General features: G+C 34.7%; 1 protein-coding gene across 1 annotated transcript; it reads right to left on the bottom strand.

Moving 5' to 3' along the window:
• Positions 1-1456: 1456 nt before the first annotated feature.
• PEK (pancreatic eIF-2alpha kinase) lies at positions 1457-19184 on the bottom strand. Its single transcript, XM_075290902.1, has 5 exons — positions 18310-19184; positions 7461-8196; positions 7215-7394; positions 3746-4732; positions 1457-3685 (listed from the first exon to the last, which is right to left on the bottom strand). Exons 1-5 carry the CDS (start codon positions 18630-18632, stop codon positions 2336-2338), a joined length of 3576 nt encoding a protein of 1191 aa, XP_075147017.1. The 5' UTR covers positions 18633-19184; the 3' UTR covers positions 1457-2335.
• Positions 19185-19447: the final 263 nt, after the last annotated feature.

Consider the following 19447-nt stretch of genomic DNA (forward strand, 5'->3'; position numbering starts at 1 on the left):
GAGCAATCTGGTTGGTTCCACAAACGTAAATAATAGAGAAGGTTCAGTGGTTAAGACTAGAAGTGCCCATATGTAATAGGTACTTTTAGTTAAATGTGGTATCACAATGGACTGAATAGTCTAAGTGAGCCTGAAATTTAATCGGGCTGCCACTTTAACCTAACCTAACCTAACCTTGGGTACAAGGACGAACGCTATTGAATTTGCAAGAAATCGGATCAAATTTAGATATAACTCCCATGTATATGTATCGCCCGATTTCGACAAATGTAGTCACGTTGCTCTTTTTTACGAAATTTTGCACATAGTAAACTTTTTCACCACCTTTAAGTCTGCAAAATTTCATCGAAATCGGTTCAGATTTAGATATAGCTCCCATATATATGTATCGCCCGATTTTCCCAAATTTGGCCATAAAACCTTATTTATTAAGCGATCTTACTCAAACTTGGTTTACTCTAATCTTTTGTGGTACTGACAATATGTGCTAAAAATAATCGAAATCGGTTCAGATTGAGATATAGCTCCCATATATATAAATATAAATGTGGCCGTAAAACCCTTATCAACCGATCGTACTCAAAGTTGGCTAAATGTAAACTTCTACAGCTCTAACTGTATGTGCAATATTTCATCGAAATCGGTTCAGATTTTACACAAGGTAACCTTCTGTGGTATCAATCATACCTGCAAAATATTATACAAATTGGTTCAGACTTAGATATAAGTCCCATATATATGCTTCGCTCCATTTTGCCATATTTGGCCATAATACTCTTATTTATTAACCAATGTTATTCAAATTTTGATGTACTAGCAGATCGTATTTAGACTTACATGTAGCGCTTACATAAAAATATTGCCCGACTTTTAAAAATTGGATGTATTACACAACTAATTGACCGATTTCCTCTTTTTTAATAATAGACTCAATATTAGTGGCATACTAACTCTTTAGGTGCAAAATAAACTATAGCTCCTAATATTAGACATTTCCGCTCAGATTGTGACAAGACTCTCATAAACATGTACCCCCCCTTTTTTTGTTCTTAAATATGGAAATCTCCAAAAACTATACCAATGATACCCCACAAATGCTTATGTTTACTAAGTCAGTAGGGGTGGTTTAGGGCATGATATAGTCGGCCCCGTCCGACTTTCTACTTTACTTACTTGTTTTTTCTTATACAAGCTTTTCTTACATGAAACATCTTCGCACCTAAAGGCAGCAAAAAGACGTGATGTTTTTGCTACATTTTTTTATGCGTTTTTTTCTTATATGAGATGTGCTTATATCCGTTACCTACTGTACTTTATTTTGTGATCATTTTCAGCTGAAATCAAAACAATAATAAAAAATAAAACAGAATTAGAAATACCTTTAAATATTTACCAATTACCAAAACCTCTTCAGAATTATTGCCCTAATATCTATTGCCGCAAAATGAAGCCATAATAAGGTGTGTGTGTGTTTATTATATTTCATGTACCATAAAAAAGTACGAATTTGTTTATTCACAATAAATTGAGTTTTAATTTGTTTTATACATATGTACTAGTATTTGACACATTCTATCTAAGCTTACAATCTTATAAACTAATCTTAATTATATGATAAAAAATTTTAATCTTAGTCTTCGTTCAGAACATTAAGCCATTAGATTATGGAACAAAAACTATCTAATGGACTCATCACATTCTTGTGTTAAACTAATTTACGATAGACGTGTCTTTGACTTTGAAAACGGCAATTAGTTTTGGAAAGTGCCCACCCCCTATGCGTGAATGGGAAGAGAAAAAACACAAAGCATACAAAATGTATGCAGCAGTGCAAGCTTAGCTTTCAACATGATTCCAAAAATTCAAACGATTAAAAATGAATTTCTTTAAATTGTCAGTGCCAGGGGTAAATATAAAATACGAAAGAATAAAAAATAACAAGAAACAAATAGGAAAAGGAAATTATGTTCAATAAATAATAGAATGAAATTGCAGCAACAGCAGTGTTAGTAAGTAGGATCAGCAAAAATGCATATAGAATACAAAGAAAAAATATGAAATGAATTTTACGAAAATTCAAAATGTCTACTATCTCTATACAGCAGCATGATTGCTTTACTGGTGACATGGGGGAAAATGAATTGAAGCCCAAATATGACAAATGATGAAATAGATCTAAATACCAATTGCAGACTCAACGGAAACAGGTGGAAGCTTATTATGGAGTCTCGATTATTGTACGATTTGCTTGGATTTTAGATGTAGGTCCCACAATTGGTATTTACTCTCCTTACAAATAAAATTTTTATTTTAAAGTTTTAACTTAACAAACGACTTATTGTTCCGAACTGCTAAAAGTACGCGAACGACTTAAACGCCGTGCAGCCGCTATAAGGGCGGCAGCCTCATTATCTCCCGGTAATTCGGGTAGTTTCAATATCTCATTTAATTGTACTTTTAGTTCGGGCGTAGCGGGACGCTCCTCAGGATTTGCTGAAAGCATTTTCTTTAACAAATCATACTCTTTGGGATGCTGGTGGGGGAATTCCTTGGGGTATAAGCCATCACGCAGTGATTTCAAAGTCATAATGCGCTCCATCTCGGTACCAAAGTAGACAAGCAACTCGAAGAAAATCAAACCCAACGAATATATATCCACTTTGAAGTCATAAGGTAAACCACGAAGTTGTTCTGGCGACATATATAGGTGGGTACCCACTTGTTGGGTGTGTCGAACGCATGATGGCATTCCCGTTTTATCGCCGCACTTAGTAACAATATTTGGTATGTCAGCCATATCGGTGACCAGACCAAAATCACCTATTTTGATTTGTCCTTCCTGTGAGAAGAATATATTACTTGGCTTGAGATCACGATGGATTAGTCCCTTGTAGTGGACATAATCGACAGCATCAACAATTTGATGGAAAATACTGGCAATGTATTCGAGACGATTCTCTGTCACATTATCCCTCAGCCAATCACGGAGCGATTCCTTACGGCACAATTGCATTTGTATGTATAAATACACTTTGTTCGGCACTGGTTTTACGGGATTCGCTAATTGTAAAAGCTCTCGACAATTATTATTGTCCTCTCCAGCACTGATATTCAAAGCCAGATCGCGAGGTCTAATCTTTTTCTTGGTATTGCGTGCATGCGAGATTTTGGAAATTGAAACTTCGTCTTGGACAATTTCGGTTTGCATTTCTTCAACTCCATTTGTTGAACCTACAAATTCGATTTGAAATGAATCGGAAAGTTGTGAATAATCGATATTTCGCCGACCCCGGCTGAAACTTAAATCAGTCGAATTTGAGTGGATATCGATGGATATGGCACCATTTTGAGATGATTTCTTTTTGTCGATTACACTTTCATCGTCGCTCTCGCTTTCACGCAAAGCCATTGATTGTGACTCTGAACGAAAAACAATACAAGAATCTTCGTCTTCATCTTCATCCAGATCTCCGAGACGATTGTTGTGACCATGCTCTGAGCTACAAGCTGTTGATGTCATCGATTCCATCCACGACTGCAACTGCTGCTTCTTGTCGATTCTTTCGGGAAACACTGAATGAGTATCGGTTGGAGTATCGATTTGAATGGATGTTGACATTTCGTTGGCCAACCATTTACTGTCTTCCTCTTCTTGCCAACCCGGTGGTGGTTTTTCTACCCATGACTAAAATTAAAAAGATTACATTAGCACATCCATGACCAGCGGAAAAAACATTCATCTTACCTGAAAATATCTCACAATATTCTGATGTTCGCAATTGGCCAAAGTTTTTACTTCACGCATGACACGCATACGTGACTCTTCCTTATTGGGCAATGTAATGCGTTTAATGGCATACTTGCAGTCGTCCAATTTATTCTTTGCTTCAAAGACAACACCGAATCCTCCACGGCCCAGGCATTGCATTAGATCGAAATCACTCTGGAAACGTGAATTGAAATTTTCTCCCGAATGGGATGTTGACTCCGATATAGAACGATGACCATTTAGATGCTTGGGATTCGAATTGGTATTAGTTGTAGCAGTTGTGGTAGTCGTAGTAGGTCCCAAAAGAGCTGCTGTAGAAGACTCTGTGGCTTCGATCCCGGTTGGTACCGGTATGTGGCGTTCTATAACAACAATTTGTCTTTCTCGATTTCGTTGACCAATAAAGAGATTCATCAATACAGCCGATGTAAAGGCAATGACGACAATCTCTTTCCACCAAAACCACAAGGATAAGATGACCACTTTCACCGGTGCATCAATATCATCCAGGTTAAAAGCCAAATCTTCCACAGTGCTACTATTATTGGAAGATGATTCTTTATGTTCGGCATCTTTAATGGCTGGTAATCCACCTTTTTTACTATTATTGGTATTGCAAACCTCATCTTCATTAGTCTTTTCTAATTCTCCACTGGTATACAAATAAAAACCATTGCCATTTACGTATTCGGAGGCATTAAGAACAGATTGTGCTGAGAGTGCGAACATCTCATCGTCATATGGCACCAATTCATTGCCATTTGTTTCTGTGCTTGGTAATGCTTGCGCACCACCACTACTACCACTGGCAATAACCTTGTCACCATTTTGTTGATATATGACCAATGAATTGCTGCTAGCGGATATAGGACGCCATGGTATTTTTGGCATTGTAGATTCAGCTGTGAGTTTGGTGTACAAATGTGACTGATCAAGGATTTCTTTGCGTAAATTAATTGATTCCTACAAGGAAAATAAATGAAAAATAATATAGAGAATTTATGTTGCAGATGATAAAAGCACTCGTAGTCTTGGTGAGGTCAAAATAAGATGGAACATAATCACGGTTGCCACTCGAGCCAAAAATAATCTAACAAACTTTGGCTAAAATTTTGATTCGTGTAATTGTATTTCGTTAAATTGGTCTTTTAAAGGCTTTGAATTGCTTAAACAGTGGAAAAAAATAAAAAACTACCAAACAAGAAAATCTTATTTTGTAAAATTTTATTTCTATAGAAAATTTTGTCAAAATTTTATTTCTATAGAAAATTTTGTCAAAATTTTATTTCTATAGAAAATTTATTCCTATTGAAAAATTTGTCAAAATTTTATTTCCATAGAAAATTTTGGCAAAATTTTATTTCTACAGAAAAGTTTGTCAAAAATGTATACCTATAGAAAAATTTGTCAAATTTTATTTCCATAGAAAATTTTGTCAAAATTTTATTTCTATAGAAAATTTTGTCAAAATTTTATTTCCGTACAAAATTTTGTCACACATTTTATTTCTATAGAAAATTTTGTAAAAATTTTATTTGTATAGAAAATTTTGTCAAAATTTTATTTCCGTACAAAATTTTGTCAAAATTTTATTTCTATAGAAAATTGTGTCAAAATTTTATTTCTATAGCAAATTTTGTCAAAATTTTATTCCTACAGAAAAATTTGTCAAAATTTTATTTCCATATAAATTTTGTCAAAATTTTATTTCTATAAAAAATTTTGTCAAAATTTTATTTCTATAGAAAATTTTGTCAAAATGTTATTTCTATAGAAAATTGTGTCAAAATTTTATTTCTATAGAAAATTGTGTCAAAAATTTATTCCTACAGAAAAATTTGTCAACATTTTATTTCCATATAAATTTTGTCAACATTTTATTTCTATAGAAAATTTTGTCAAAATTTTATTTCTATAGAAAATTTTGTCAAAATTTTATTTCTATAGAAAATTTTGTCAAAATTTTATTTCTATAGAAACTTTTGCCAAAATTTTGTCCCTTTAGAAAATTTTGTCAAAAATTTATTCCTTTAGAAAATTTTGTCAAAATTTTATTCCTATAGAAAATCTTGTCAAAATTTTATTACTAAAGAAAAATTGTAAAGTACCACTTAGTTGGAGAGGGATAATTTGCAAAAACTACAAAAGCATCAAGAATTCCGCCAGTTTACCAAACAGTAAAAAATCTACCATTTTTTGTAGAATTGTTCCAACTGTGGCATCCGTGAACATAATACACATAAGGAGTAGAGATGTGCGCGTGAGTGAAATTTCTCTCACACTCATGCACATTCACGAAGCAAAAAGTTTATACACTCACGCTCACGCACGATACGTGTGGTAGCCACTCACGCACATTCACGAAATGAAAACCAGTAGTCACGCACGAAATACTTTTAAAGACTCACGCTCACGCACAATTCACGTGACTCATGACAAATTCACGAGACTCACATTTTCCAACCGGGAATGAGCAAAATTAACCAAATTCATGAATAGAATATAGTCCGACAGCTAAATTAGTTTCAGTTAACATACGAGTAAGAATTGAATCTTGATTTTTTTTTCGTGAGCGTGATTTTTCAGAAATTTTATTTATGCACATTCACGAACCGATTTTAATTCTCACGCACGCTCACATACATATTTGTGTCAGCCCATTCACGAGAGTTGCATGAGATTTTGTTTACGACTCACGTGATTCATGCGTGTCACGACAATTTCGTGGCAGGCGCACACCTCTAATAAGGAGCCACCGTAGTGCTATGGTACCTGAGTCGCATACATAGGGCCATGGGTTCAACCTCGTTTAAGCGTGCAACAAAATAATGCAAAACGCCTTGATTTGAAATCTAAATTCTGTAGATTTTTACCTCCAATATATGAATGAAAACGCGAAGTAAAAAAGTGGACATTTTACTTAAAGTTTCGAGCAGTTTGGATGACCAATGCGTATTGTATCCTCTCAAGAAGATCGGTGGACGCTTTACCAAAAACTGGACCGATAAAAACTAAATTCAACAACACAAGTCTTTGTGGGCCTAAAATTCCTCTAGATTTCCAATTTCAGGCAGATCAGATAAAATGGGATTGATACCAAAACACCACATTCGAAAAATTTGTACTCCTTAAACACTTCTAAATTTCTAATTTCAGGAAAATCGGATAAAACTACCTTTGCTAGAAGCCCAAGAAGTCAAATCGGAGATCGGTCTATATGGTAGCTAGACTAGAACGCAATTCGCGCTGCAATCTCGTGAGTCGTGAATGAAATTTAAACTTAATCTCGTGAATGTGAGTGAATGGGACGAAACAAAAATATTTTGTCCAATTCACTCACGCAAAATAATTGTAGAAGATGTATTTTGTTTGTCACTCATTCATTAGAAATTATTGTATACCACTATCGCAAAATTCTAGTATTTTTAACTCTGTGTTTGCTTACCTGTATGTACAACTGTTTATCATACATTCCCACATATATGGAAGGACTCAAAGTTGGTGGGGGCATCTCAAATACATTGTCATCTCTATTCCAAAGCCACTGGGCCGATGCAAACATATCAATAGATTCTAAATCATCAGATTCACTTATTTTCCAAGCACTAACTATCGGATGATCAAACTGAAATAATAATTTTATCAAGTAGCTTTGACCTTAAGCAGGGATCACATTCCTATATATAGATACCTTATATTTCCACAGCATAACTGAAGGATTCGATTTACTAAATGCACATATTACACCCTCTGGCACTATAACCTTAATGTCCAAGTCCAACATGGCCATATCGATATCACTAAATTTACGATCGTGACAATCAGCTGAACGAACCATATCCAATTCGTGTTGACCAACACTGAAATTCCAACGCTCTATGCCAGTACGAGTCTCGATAGCTCGAACCGTTTGCGTCAAACGTCTCACAACTATGACATCATCCACCAAGGGATCATGCTCATCCATATAATTCGGTGTGCGATGGTATTGATCGTCAGCATCATCTTCTTCAAAGGAGTCATCATCTTCTATTGGTGACATAACACTTGGTTCTGGTTCTGTTGCATTTACACAGCCCTCCATTGAGCATTCGTAAATCATTTGTCCTGTTCGAGCCGACACACCATAGGTACGAGTTTCTTTGCCTCCTGAGATGACCAAATCATCGGAAAATTTTGCCGAGGAACTTAATAAGTTGTCTGTGGTTATGGGTATTGGATCAATGGAATGTCCATCGAATTTGTAAATACCACCACTAAGGGAGGGAATCATGCGAACAAATTGACCATTATTAGTTAATTCCAAACGATGAATACTTGATGAAATCAAAGGTCCCGGACCAGTGGGTATACTCCAGCGCATTTTGCCACCTTTGGTGATGTCCAAGGCAGAAAGTCGGCCATCCAGTGTTGTCACATATAAAAGTCTGAAATAACAATACAAAATTGGAAATTTATTAAAATTTGGATATTTCGAACCGACTTTATAATAAAATTAGCTAAGCGATTGGTGTCCATTTTTCAAATGCCAACAAATAGCGTCAGCCGTAGATTTTTTTTCGCCATACATTCAATTTTCCTATACAATACAAATAGATAAGGATGCATAAAACAATTAACATATAAATAAAATTAATAACAACAACCGAAAACAAAATGTGATAACAGACCGTATAAAAGATAATTGGTAATAACAATCTCTAATTAATGTTTGTGGTAGGACTGAAATAATCTGGAATTTTGGGAATATCTTTTATTCACATGAAATCGTATATGCATATCATATAGAAAATATTACTTGCGTAAATTGAATCAATAAAAAGCAAATTATTATCGAAACCTGGCACATTACTTAATTTCATTGCAATATTTAAAACCCAAAGGCCAATTATGACAAAATTGCATAGGCCAAAAGTTACAAAATCTGTTACCAAAAAATATACATAATTCACAGTAAAGTAGATAACAATTTCCATTTCTTAGCCTAAAATCATAAAAATACATAATTAGCTCTAAAATTTCAAGACTTAAACTAAAGATAATAGAAAAATAGGAGAGGAGGATACCTTTCGGGACTCTGAATATGAATGGATCTGAAATGGACGAAGTAATTGGTAGCGGCATTTATTGCAGTGAACTAGAAACACGGGAATCTAACACATTAGATATCAATTGCAGTATCTTTCAGGCAGAAATTTCTGCAAAAGCAAAAACTGCTGAGACGCAAAAGATGAGGCGATGTCAGCTTATAGGCCTTGGGCAATACAGACTTAAGGTTTAAGGCAGTCACTTGATGTCGTAAAGAGCTTAGGGTTCTCACTGAGCAGCATATTGTAAGTCTGTGCTGGGTATCTGGGGATTCGGATTTCAAAATATTGAATCTCATGATCCCGGAGCATACCTATGCTCCAGTTTCTCGCAATTTTAAATTCTCATATAATTTATTAATTTCTATACTCTCTTGGTATTAAAATAGGTAGATATTCATATCAAAACAGAATAAAACATTGGAGCGATTATCCGAATCGCACAAAATTATTCTTAAAACAAGTAAGTAAAGTAGAAAGTCGGGCGGGACCGACTATATCATACCCTAAACCACACTTACTGAATTAGTAATCATAAGCATTTGTGGGGTAACATATAGGTCTGGAGATAAACCGCAGTTGCATATTTAAGAAAATTAAGGGGTACATGTCTATGGGTGCTTTGTATCAATCTGACTATAGCTCATAGTCAATGTTGCCAGGGAAAATGTTCGGTTTACCCTACAAGGACAAAAAAAGTTCACTACTTTCCTATACATTCCCAAACAATTTTCCCTACTATATTTTTCGTTAAATTTAAAAAAATTTACAAAACAAAAATGGTTCTAAGTACTTTATTATCTTAAAACATGAATATGCAACGTATATAACTTAGAATATAAATTTGTATTACGACCACAGTTGCCACAGTTGGTAGAATTATACCCAAATTAGTAATCTTTTTTGTTAAATCTTTATAAAAATAAAATTTTGGAAAAAGTTTCTAAAAACACATTTTTGAGAGAAATTTTTCTATAGAAATAAAATTTTGAGACAAAATTCCACAGAAATAAAATTTTGGGAAAATTTTTTATAGAAATAATATTTTGAAAAAAATTTCTATAGAAATACAATTTTGACAAAATGTTCTATAGAAATAAAATGTTTACAAAATGTGTTGAGTGAAAATGTCCTACATTATGGCCCTACGTCCCTACAAGACGCTCAATATTAGAAAAACCCTACATATAGGGAATTTCCCCTACTTCTAGCAACACTGGCTGTGTTAATATTGCACCTACGGAGTTAGTACGCCACTAATATTGAGCCCATTATAAAAAAAAGAGAAAATCGTTAAATTAGTGTGGGTAATAAATACAAATTTGTAAAAATCGAGCAATATTCTTATGTAAGAGCTACAAGTACGTATAAGTACGATCGGCTAGTACATCAAAATTTGAAATTTAAGTAACATTGGTTAATAAATAAGAGTACTATGGCCAAATTTGGGAAAATCGAGCGATGCATATATATGGAAGCTATATCTAAATCTGAACCAATTTGCATAATATTTTGCTGGTTTGATTAATATACCACAAAAGGTTACCTTGTGCAATATTTGAGTAAGATCAGTTAAGAAATGAGGCCTGTATGGTCAAACATAAGGTTATTAGGGGCGAATTTTTCAAAATCAGGTGATACATATATGGGAGCTATATCTACATCTGAACCGATTTCGATGAAATTTTGCACATATAGTTAGTACTATAGATGTCTGGATCTAGCCAACTTTTAGTAAGATCGGTTAATAAATAAGGGTTCTATGGCCAAATTTGGGAAAATCGGGCTATACATATAGTATATGGGAGCTATATCTAAATCTGAACCGATTTCGATGATTTTTTGCACATATAGTTAATGCTATAGAAGACTACATTTAGCCAAATTTGAGTAAGATCGGTTGATAAATAAGGGTTTTATGGCCAAATTTAGAAAAATCGGGCGGTACATATATATTGGAGCTATAGCTAAATCTGAACCGATTTCGATGATTTTTTTCCACATATAGTTAGTGCTATAGAAGACTACATTTAGCCAAATCTGAGTAAGATCGGTTGATAAATAAGGGTTTTATGGCCAAATTTAGAAAAATCGATTTGGATGAAATTTTGCAGACTTGAACGGCGATGGAAAAGATTGGCTTTTGCCAAATTTGGTGACGATCCGTTTGAAAAAAAGCGCAACGTGACCCCATTTGTCGAAATCGGGCGATACATATATATGGTAGCTATATCTAAATTTGGTCCGATTTCTTCCAAATTCAATAGCGTTCGTCTTTGTGCCCAAAACACTCCCCGTACCAAATTTCATCAAAATCGGTTAATAATTGCGACCGGAATCCTGTGAACAACAAATACATGGACAGACGGACGGACGGACACCAAGCGCTAGATCGACTCAGGAGGTGATTCTGAGTCGATCGGTATATATTTTATGGGGTCTAAAATCAATATTTCTGGTAGGCACATTTTTTGGCCGATCAAACTTATTATACCCTGACCACTATGTGGTTTAGGGTATAATGAAACATGTTCTTAAGATTTTGTCCAGGATTGGTTCATGGGGACCTGTCTATGGGGTAGACCTACGAGGGCGGTTCGGATACTTCTTAGCCTGTCAATGAAAGAGAATAGTTAGTTTTTCAAAAATATTTTTATTTTTCAATATAATCTCCTGAAACTTCAATACGCTTAGCCCAACGCTTTTCTAGCAATTCTATCCCATGATTAAAATAGTTTTCCTCAAGGTCTTCAAAATAGTAGTTTACAATTGTAATTGCATCTCCATTTGAGGTAAAACGCTTGCCAGCAAAGAATTTTTTAGATTTGGGAACAAATTAAAATTCTCTGGGAGCTAAATCAGGAGAATAAGGTGGGTGGTCAAGCAACTCGTACTTTAATTCGTTGATTTTAGCCATTGTTAAAACACTCTTGTGCGCTGGTGCGTTGTCTTGATGAAAAATTATTTTTTTGTGTTGTAAGCCAGGACGTTTTTCTCGAATTTGTACTTTTAATTGATCCAAAAGGTTGCAATAATACTCTGAATTTATTGTTTTACCCTTTTGCAGATAGTCAATCAATAAAATACTTTTGAAGTCCCAAAAAAAACGTTGCCATAACTTTACCAGCCGATTGAATTGTTTTTGCCTTCTTTGGGGCACTTCCTCCAGCTTCAGTCCATTGTTTTTGGATTGTTCTTTTGTCTCTGGAGTATAGAGGTGGATCCATGTCTCATCAACAGTTATGAAACGACGCTCAAAATCCATTTTATTTTGCTTAAAACAATCCAAACAAGCTTGAGAAATGTTCATTCTTATGCGTTTTTGAGCGACTGTTAAAAAATGCGGCATCAATCTTGCAGAAAGCTTTTTCATCTGTAGTTCTTCATGCAAAATTAAATGGACTCGATCATTTGAGATGTCCATGATATTAGCAATTTCACGCACTTTTATTCGTCGAGCATTTAATACCATATCATGCACTTTGGCTACAATTTCTGTTGTTGTTGCTGTTTTTGGACGTCCACTACGTGGTTCATCTTCAATGCTTGTACGACCACGTTTAAATTCAGCAACCCAAGTTTTTACTGTTGCATATGAAGGAGCACTTTCACCTAACGCATTCACCTTATCATTATGAATTTCTCGTCCCGATAAACCTTTTTTATGTAAATATTTAATGACAGCACGCTTTTCTAATATTTCCATTGTAAAAAAAATGCGAATGCGTCTTTTTTGAACACCTGTTTCTATATGAAGGATCGAAACAAAATTTAACATGTATTCATAACAGAGATGGAATTTTGCAAAACACTTAACTTTTTTCTGTTTATACCGCGCTTTTTGTGCTAGGCTAAGAAATTTCCGAACTGCCCTCGTACTTAACATTTCCAGGGCGTTATGACAATATTTCTATGAAAATTCTGAGAATATCTGTAGACGATATAATATAGTTTAAAATTTGTTTTAAAAGCTATATATATACCCTATGGGAGGAGATTGGTCTAATTTGCCACTGACGAACCTATCACAGGGGTCTAATCACGGCATTCGATATCGAGAACTTTTGATTGAAATCTTAATTTTTCGGATCACGGGCGTCGATATCGAGTTTTTTTGATCGACAATTTTTTCGATTGGTGAATTGCAATCGTAAAACATTTTTCACTTGTTTTTTACATTGTTTTCGCCATATAGGAATAGTAAATATATTAGTTTTAGTTCGAATTGTTGCTAGTTTGTAGTAAATTTACATATAATGAACATATTTTGAATATTTAGGACTAATGCAACTCCAATAAAAGTTAAACAAAAATTGGTAATAGTCGAGTTCGGCAGCGAGCATCCTAGCTTGTCAAAGAACCATATATAAAGTGAACATGCTAGATCGATATCCAAGAGATTGTGATCAACCAAATACCGTACCATTCTGTGACAACATAACGCTTCTGGACCATCTTGTAAGAATAGTCAATTATGAAGGCTTCCACTCGCAAAAAGTTTTAAGACGGCAGACAATTGTAAAGTGATAGAATTGACGTTGACATGCCACCAAAAATTATTTTCCATTTGAACGCCTCCTTAGGTTAGGTTATGTGGCAGCCCGATGTATCAGGCTCACTTAGACTATTCAGTCCATTGTGATACCACAGTGGTGAACTTCTATCTTATCACTGAGTGCTGCCCGATTCCATGTTAAGCTCAATGACAATGCACCTCCTTTTTATAGCCGAGTACGAACGGCGTTCCACATTGCAGTGAAACCACTTAGAGAAGCTTTGAAACCCTCAGAAATGTCACCAGCATTACTGAGGTGGGATAATCCACCGCTGAAAAACTTTTTGGTGTTCGGTCGTAGCAGGAATCGAACCCTCGACCTTATGTATGCAAGGCGGGCATGCTAACCATTGCACCACGGTGGCTCCCTTCGTCAGCCGAAATCGTCCATTGAGCCTGCAAAAGGTGGCTTTGTAACAGTGCACACCATTTCAAACCCATGTACTTACACCAATAACAATGTCCACTTTTATTCCTTATTTGTCGCCGAATTATTTTATATTCATCTGATCCTCCAATTAGGAAGGAATTCGGAGGAATGTAAAAAGAGATATGGGTCCATAAGATATAATGCAATACACTTTACGTTTTACTTTGAAACCCCCAAAAACAGGTTTGTTTCTACATTCTATTTTGTGACGCTAACTTAATTTTGTTATTTCATTTTGTTCTGCTTCGTTTTTTGCTGTTGGCAACGCTTGAGAAATTGCATCAAATTTCGATCGAATTCCGTGATCCAAACTTTTAATCGTATCGACAATTTTTTCGATACGATTATGAATTCGATATCGAATGCCGTGATTAGCCCCCAGGACTGGTATCGATGCTCCAGTTCCACGCAAATTTTAAATTTTTGTAAAATTTATTATTTATTTTAATTTTTCTTTCCATTAAAAAGTCGAATTTTCAAAAAACTGGAGTCCATATTAACCCTCCGTCATACACAGGTTTCGATAGTCACATTCGTAACACATGAGGCCTGACCAGACCCACAATGTATTTTAATGTATTTATATGGAAAATATGCTAATTTGTTGATATTACATTATTACTGTCGTATTTTCCGTCCTGATTTTTTCACACATCGATAGGTAATAAAATTTTAGGAGGGTACCTGAAGTTTCAAGTCTCTAGCTATATTATAAATGTATTTTAATTACAATTAGAATCGAAAAAGGTCTGGACAGATTCATGTGTCTGTCCGAGGGTTAAGAAATATTTGCCACTGACGAACCCATCACAGGACTGGTATCGATGCTCTAGTTCCACGCAAATTTTAAATTTTTATAAAATTTTTTATCTATTTCTTATTTATTTTAATTTTTCTTTCCACAAAAAAGTCGAATTTTCAAAAAAACTGGAGTCCATATTAATAAATATTGTCAGTGGAGTCAATTTTGATTGGATAATTAACATTTTTCGCGGGTAGTTCGTTTATGCCTTCCAAAATCTTTATGAAAAACTACCGAATTTTTCCTACACCGTCTCCCAATTTTGTGATTTTGTATTATGGAGTGGTGTAACTATTCATATTTTCGAAAGAATTCCAGATAACGTTTTTTTTTTTTTTGAATGTAGATAATTTGGAGAAAACATGTCAGTAACCAATACATATTCCTCTCAGTGCGTCACAACTTAAAAATTTTCATATCTTATTAAGTGAACGATTGTCACACGTGCTTCATAACAAATGTTTTAGATTGAAATAACTGTACAAATGTTTGTCATATTTAAACAAAAGTTCCGATAAGTTAAGTGAAGTTATATATTTGGGTATGAGTCATTCTACCATTTCTATTTGGTAGAACTTCAAAACCCTTACCAAGAAAGTCATGCATGGTCTTATTCTGCCAAAACGAACTATATCTTGAATTATTGTTGCGTTTTACATAAAATGCAAACTTTACAAAAGATTAAAATATGATATAAAAATTGCACTATTTCACAAAAATTACATCTGAATTGCATCATACATTCCAATGGATATCTTCTCAAACAAACTCAAATGGCTTTGAGGCCGCCAAAAAAAAAGAAACACCAGCGAAACAAAAATTCAAGGAACTATTTGAAGGAATGATGTGAAATGAAATATCTGGTGATTCTTTAATGGCGAGTAGCAAAATAACACATCATCACGTTCACAAAGGAGAAATATGAACTGAAGGGCCAGTGTGTGCGCATTGTGCACAAGTTTTTTGTCCACTATCACCATAGTCAGCTGTTTAAAAGACAACAAAAACCGAAATATGGCAAAAAGGAAATAAGCAAAACAAATGAAAAGAAAATATTCAATGTTTATATCTGGCACATCTCTCCACCTAAGCGTCTGAATGTGGAGTTGATTATACTTTGGTATGTGAAAATTTAAATAACAACAAGGCTAACGAAGTGAGTCATTCCCGTATACCCTTACCAGTTTTGCAACTTCTTGTCTTGAATATATGTAGATTCCTTATACAACACAAAGAATGAGTTTAACTAAAATTGCTTTGTTTAACAAAGGAGATATAGAATCAATGAATATATATAGCAATTAGTACGAAAACGCTAAAATCTGACAGAACCCACTATACGATGCCCTAAAAAATGTCGCTTATATTTATTAAGTCTTTTTAAAATGGGTTTATTATATAAAACATGCCATTAAACAAGACAAAAATAAAAATCTAACAGTTCATTATCATGATTGTGTTTTACTTCTTACAGCAAATTTAAGGGCGTTTTCGTTTCGCACAAAATATGTTGCCTTGGTGTTACACTACTTTTTCCCTCATTGTATTTTCACCCAAATGATAGTGTTATTCCAAAGTTATTATTAATTCATAATATTATGAGGGATACAGGACCCAAACGCTAGGACAGTGTCCTTTATATCTCGCAATCAATTTCGAGAATGTTGCACCTTTTTTGCCAATCGAAATCGCCATAAGATTATAGGTAAACTGTGTATGGTTAACAACTAAGTACAACTGCCACTTATCTGTCAATAAGAATCAATTTAAATTCTAAAACTACAAAATCATATTTTTCCGAAAACTTATTTTATATCAAAATGCATTAATTTGGCGCAATGTAATGGAATAAGAGGCAGAATTTTGTATTGTAGAAAAATTTAATTGACAACGGCTGAACAGATCGGTTGTGATTGAAAAGGTATGTACAACAATTCGAAAATTGATTCATATCGGTTCATGAAAATTTATGGACTCCTCCATATTAAGCAACCAAGAACTAAAGTGGCTTATATAGTTTTTTTATGTTAGATAGATTCCATATGGACTAACTAAACCTTATCATCGGCAAGTTTCACCACAACCAAATTCGATTGTGTCTTTGATGGCATCCAAACAGCATCGAACAATTCCCTAAAAATTTATTGCAATCGCCCATAAATAAACGCGTCATCTATGGTCCTCACAGCTTTCTCATGCACAAAATTTTGTTCAGGATGTGACACATGCGATCTTTTGATATTTCCACTGTCAATATCTCGGTCTATCAATACGAGAACATTACTTTTTTTCACATTAACTGCCGGGGTAGCCAAGTTCAGGGATATATGGATCATCTAAAGCCGATATTCGACCACGGTGAATCTCTTAAAATTAGCTTTTGAATGTAGCCATAGAAGGTAAGAGTCTATGCGCAGATGTGTGTGAAGATAAATTCGAAATTTGAAATTTGCAGCAAAAACTTAGCCGAGACACAAACCAGCACCAAAAAAATATTTTTAAAATTCGAATTTAGGATTTCAAATTCGAATTTGGGTTTTTAGTAGCTAAACCGCGTGCGATATAGAGAGTAGACAATTAGAAAAGAATTTGTGAAAAACGAAAATTTGAAAACAAAATTTGCAACAAATTTTTACAACGGCCCACTGTGCCAAAACTAAGCTTAGTTTTCTAATGATTATGAAAGCTGAGCTCAAGATCTTTCCAATGAGCCTAGTGTCTATATCGCACACGGCTTAGTTTTGGCACAGTGGTCCCGTTGTAAAAATTTGTTGAAAATTTTGTTTTCAAATTTTCGCTTTTCACAAATACTTTTGTGATTATGAAAGCTGAGCTCAAGCCCTTTCCAATGAGCCTACTCTCTATATCGCACGCGGCTTATTTTTGGCACAGTGGGCCGTTGTAAAAATTTGTTGAAAATTTTGTTTTCAAGTTTTCGCTTTTCACAAATACTTTTCTAATGAAGACTTTTGTGATTATGAAAGCTGAGCTCAAGCCCTTTCCAACGAGCCTACTCTCTATATCGAAGATGAAGAAAACATAACATGGAAGAATCACAAAGGACCAATATGGTTTAAGTGGATGCCAATTCATTTCCCCAGATTGGTGTCATCCCCTAACCTAGCATACACGGCGAAATTAAACCTTTATTGCACAACGATACAAAAATTATTATTTGCTTTATGAGGCCAATATAACGATGCGGACTGACACAATTCTATGGTGATAGAGAAACATTTACTACTCTGGCAAAATGCATACATATCCCATAAAGAATTTCATCTTTGAAGTTAAAAATATTATTATAACAAATTAAAACGATACGTACATATTTATAAACTATCAACCACACACGCTAATTGAAACGGAAAACCAAATATAAAAATAAAAACAAAACCATCGAACTTACGAATGTAGCGAACAAAACAAAAGTGGTTGATAAGAACAAACAATGCAAGCAGTCAGAAGCAAAGACCTTGTAAATAGACACTCGACTGCTGGCAGGGGGAGAAAAATACATAATGGCATGGGTTTAGGTAAATGAAAAACGACTAGAATATTCCACAAACATCCATCGGTCGGAACACATGATCACCGCAAAAGTAAGCAAAAAAGAATAAAACAAATAAAGAAAGCATTTTCACCAACAACAAAATATTTACTTACCTTCGTCCGATTGTCCGTTCCTGTTTATCATTACAAAATGGTATTGCAGGACGGAGGTGCTTATCAATAACGTGTCCACTTCCTTTTGATTTTGATGGCATATTTTCGTTCGCTACTGGCGGAGGTGGTGGAGGCATCTGTGGGGGATCGTCTGGCAAAATACTTTGTAGGTCTGGTGTCGGAACAATAATGGGGGGATGATTGGGGGGATTTGATGCGGTTGCTGTAGCGACGCCAGCAGCAACAATGGATGTGAGTAGGGTGAGATGTAAGAGAGATTTGCGACAATTGCGAATGACACTCAACTCATGTTGAATGCCCATAGTTTCTTCTTGCTAAAGAACGAAGGCAGGCGAAGTGAGAACTTCGCGTCGATGAAACCGCATTCAAAAGCACTGTGGTTTTCAAACAAACTGCGCTGATTGACGACAGTTATTTGCAACAAAAAGCAAACGGCGAAAATAGGGAAAACAAAATACGGCGGAATGAATAAAATACAACAAACGAACGTTCAAAAAAGAATCTTTTTCTTTATTTTTTATTTAGCGTAATATTCGCGGTGTCTCGTTCCGTTCCGTTTAGCCAATTACGTGTCTGTGTTTGTGGGACACATCAATAGCACGAAGATTTGAGAAGAGTTCGTTGTGTTTGTACTTTGTAGCACCCATCAAATAATTCCACGACAAATTAATGGACGTCGATCTTGAATTTGGGGCACGTATATTCATTACTTTTTACTTTGCAAGTAAAACACACTTCCGAATATTTACACTAACGAAATTTTCTATAATTAAAGTGATACAGTTAATTTTTTTATTCTCGGAAAGTTGTAGCTATACTCGCTAGCCAACGACGACGGGCTTCGATTTCGCAATGAGAAATGTCAAATGTGGACAGGTGGTATTCAGGGTTGATAAAATATGTTCTTTAGTACTTTTGATAAAAGAGTACCTTTACGATCAGAGTTGCCATAATATTCACTAAATATAAAAGTGCCAAAAAGAAGAATTCATATTTTAAGATCACTAAATAATAAGAATGAGTGTTTTTCATACACAGTACATTAGCAATTTGAGGACGACCTTCGTCCTAAACATTCAACTGACCTTGCAAATTGCTTGCCTTCAACAAGATCTCC

Source organism: Haematobia irritans, chromosome 1 (genome assembly GCF_050003625.1).
Source record: "Haematobia irritans isolate KBUSLIRL chromosome 1, ASM5000362v1, whole genome shotgun sequence".
NCBI classification, from domain to species: Eukaryota; Metazoa; Arthropoda; class Insecta; order Diptera; family Muscidae; genus Haematobia; species Haematobia irritans.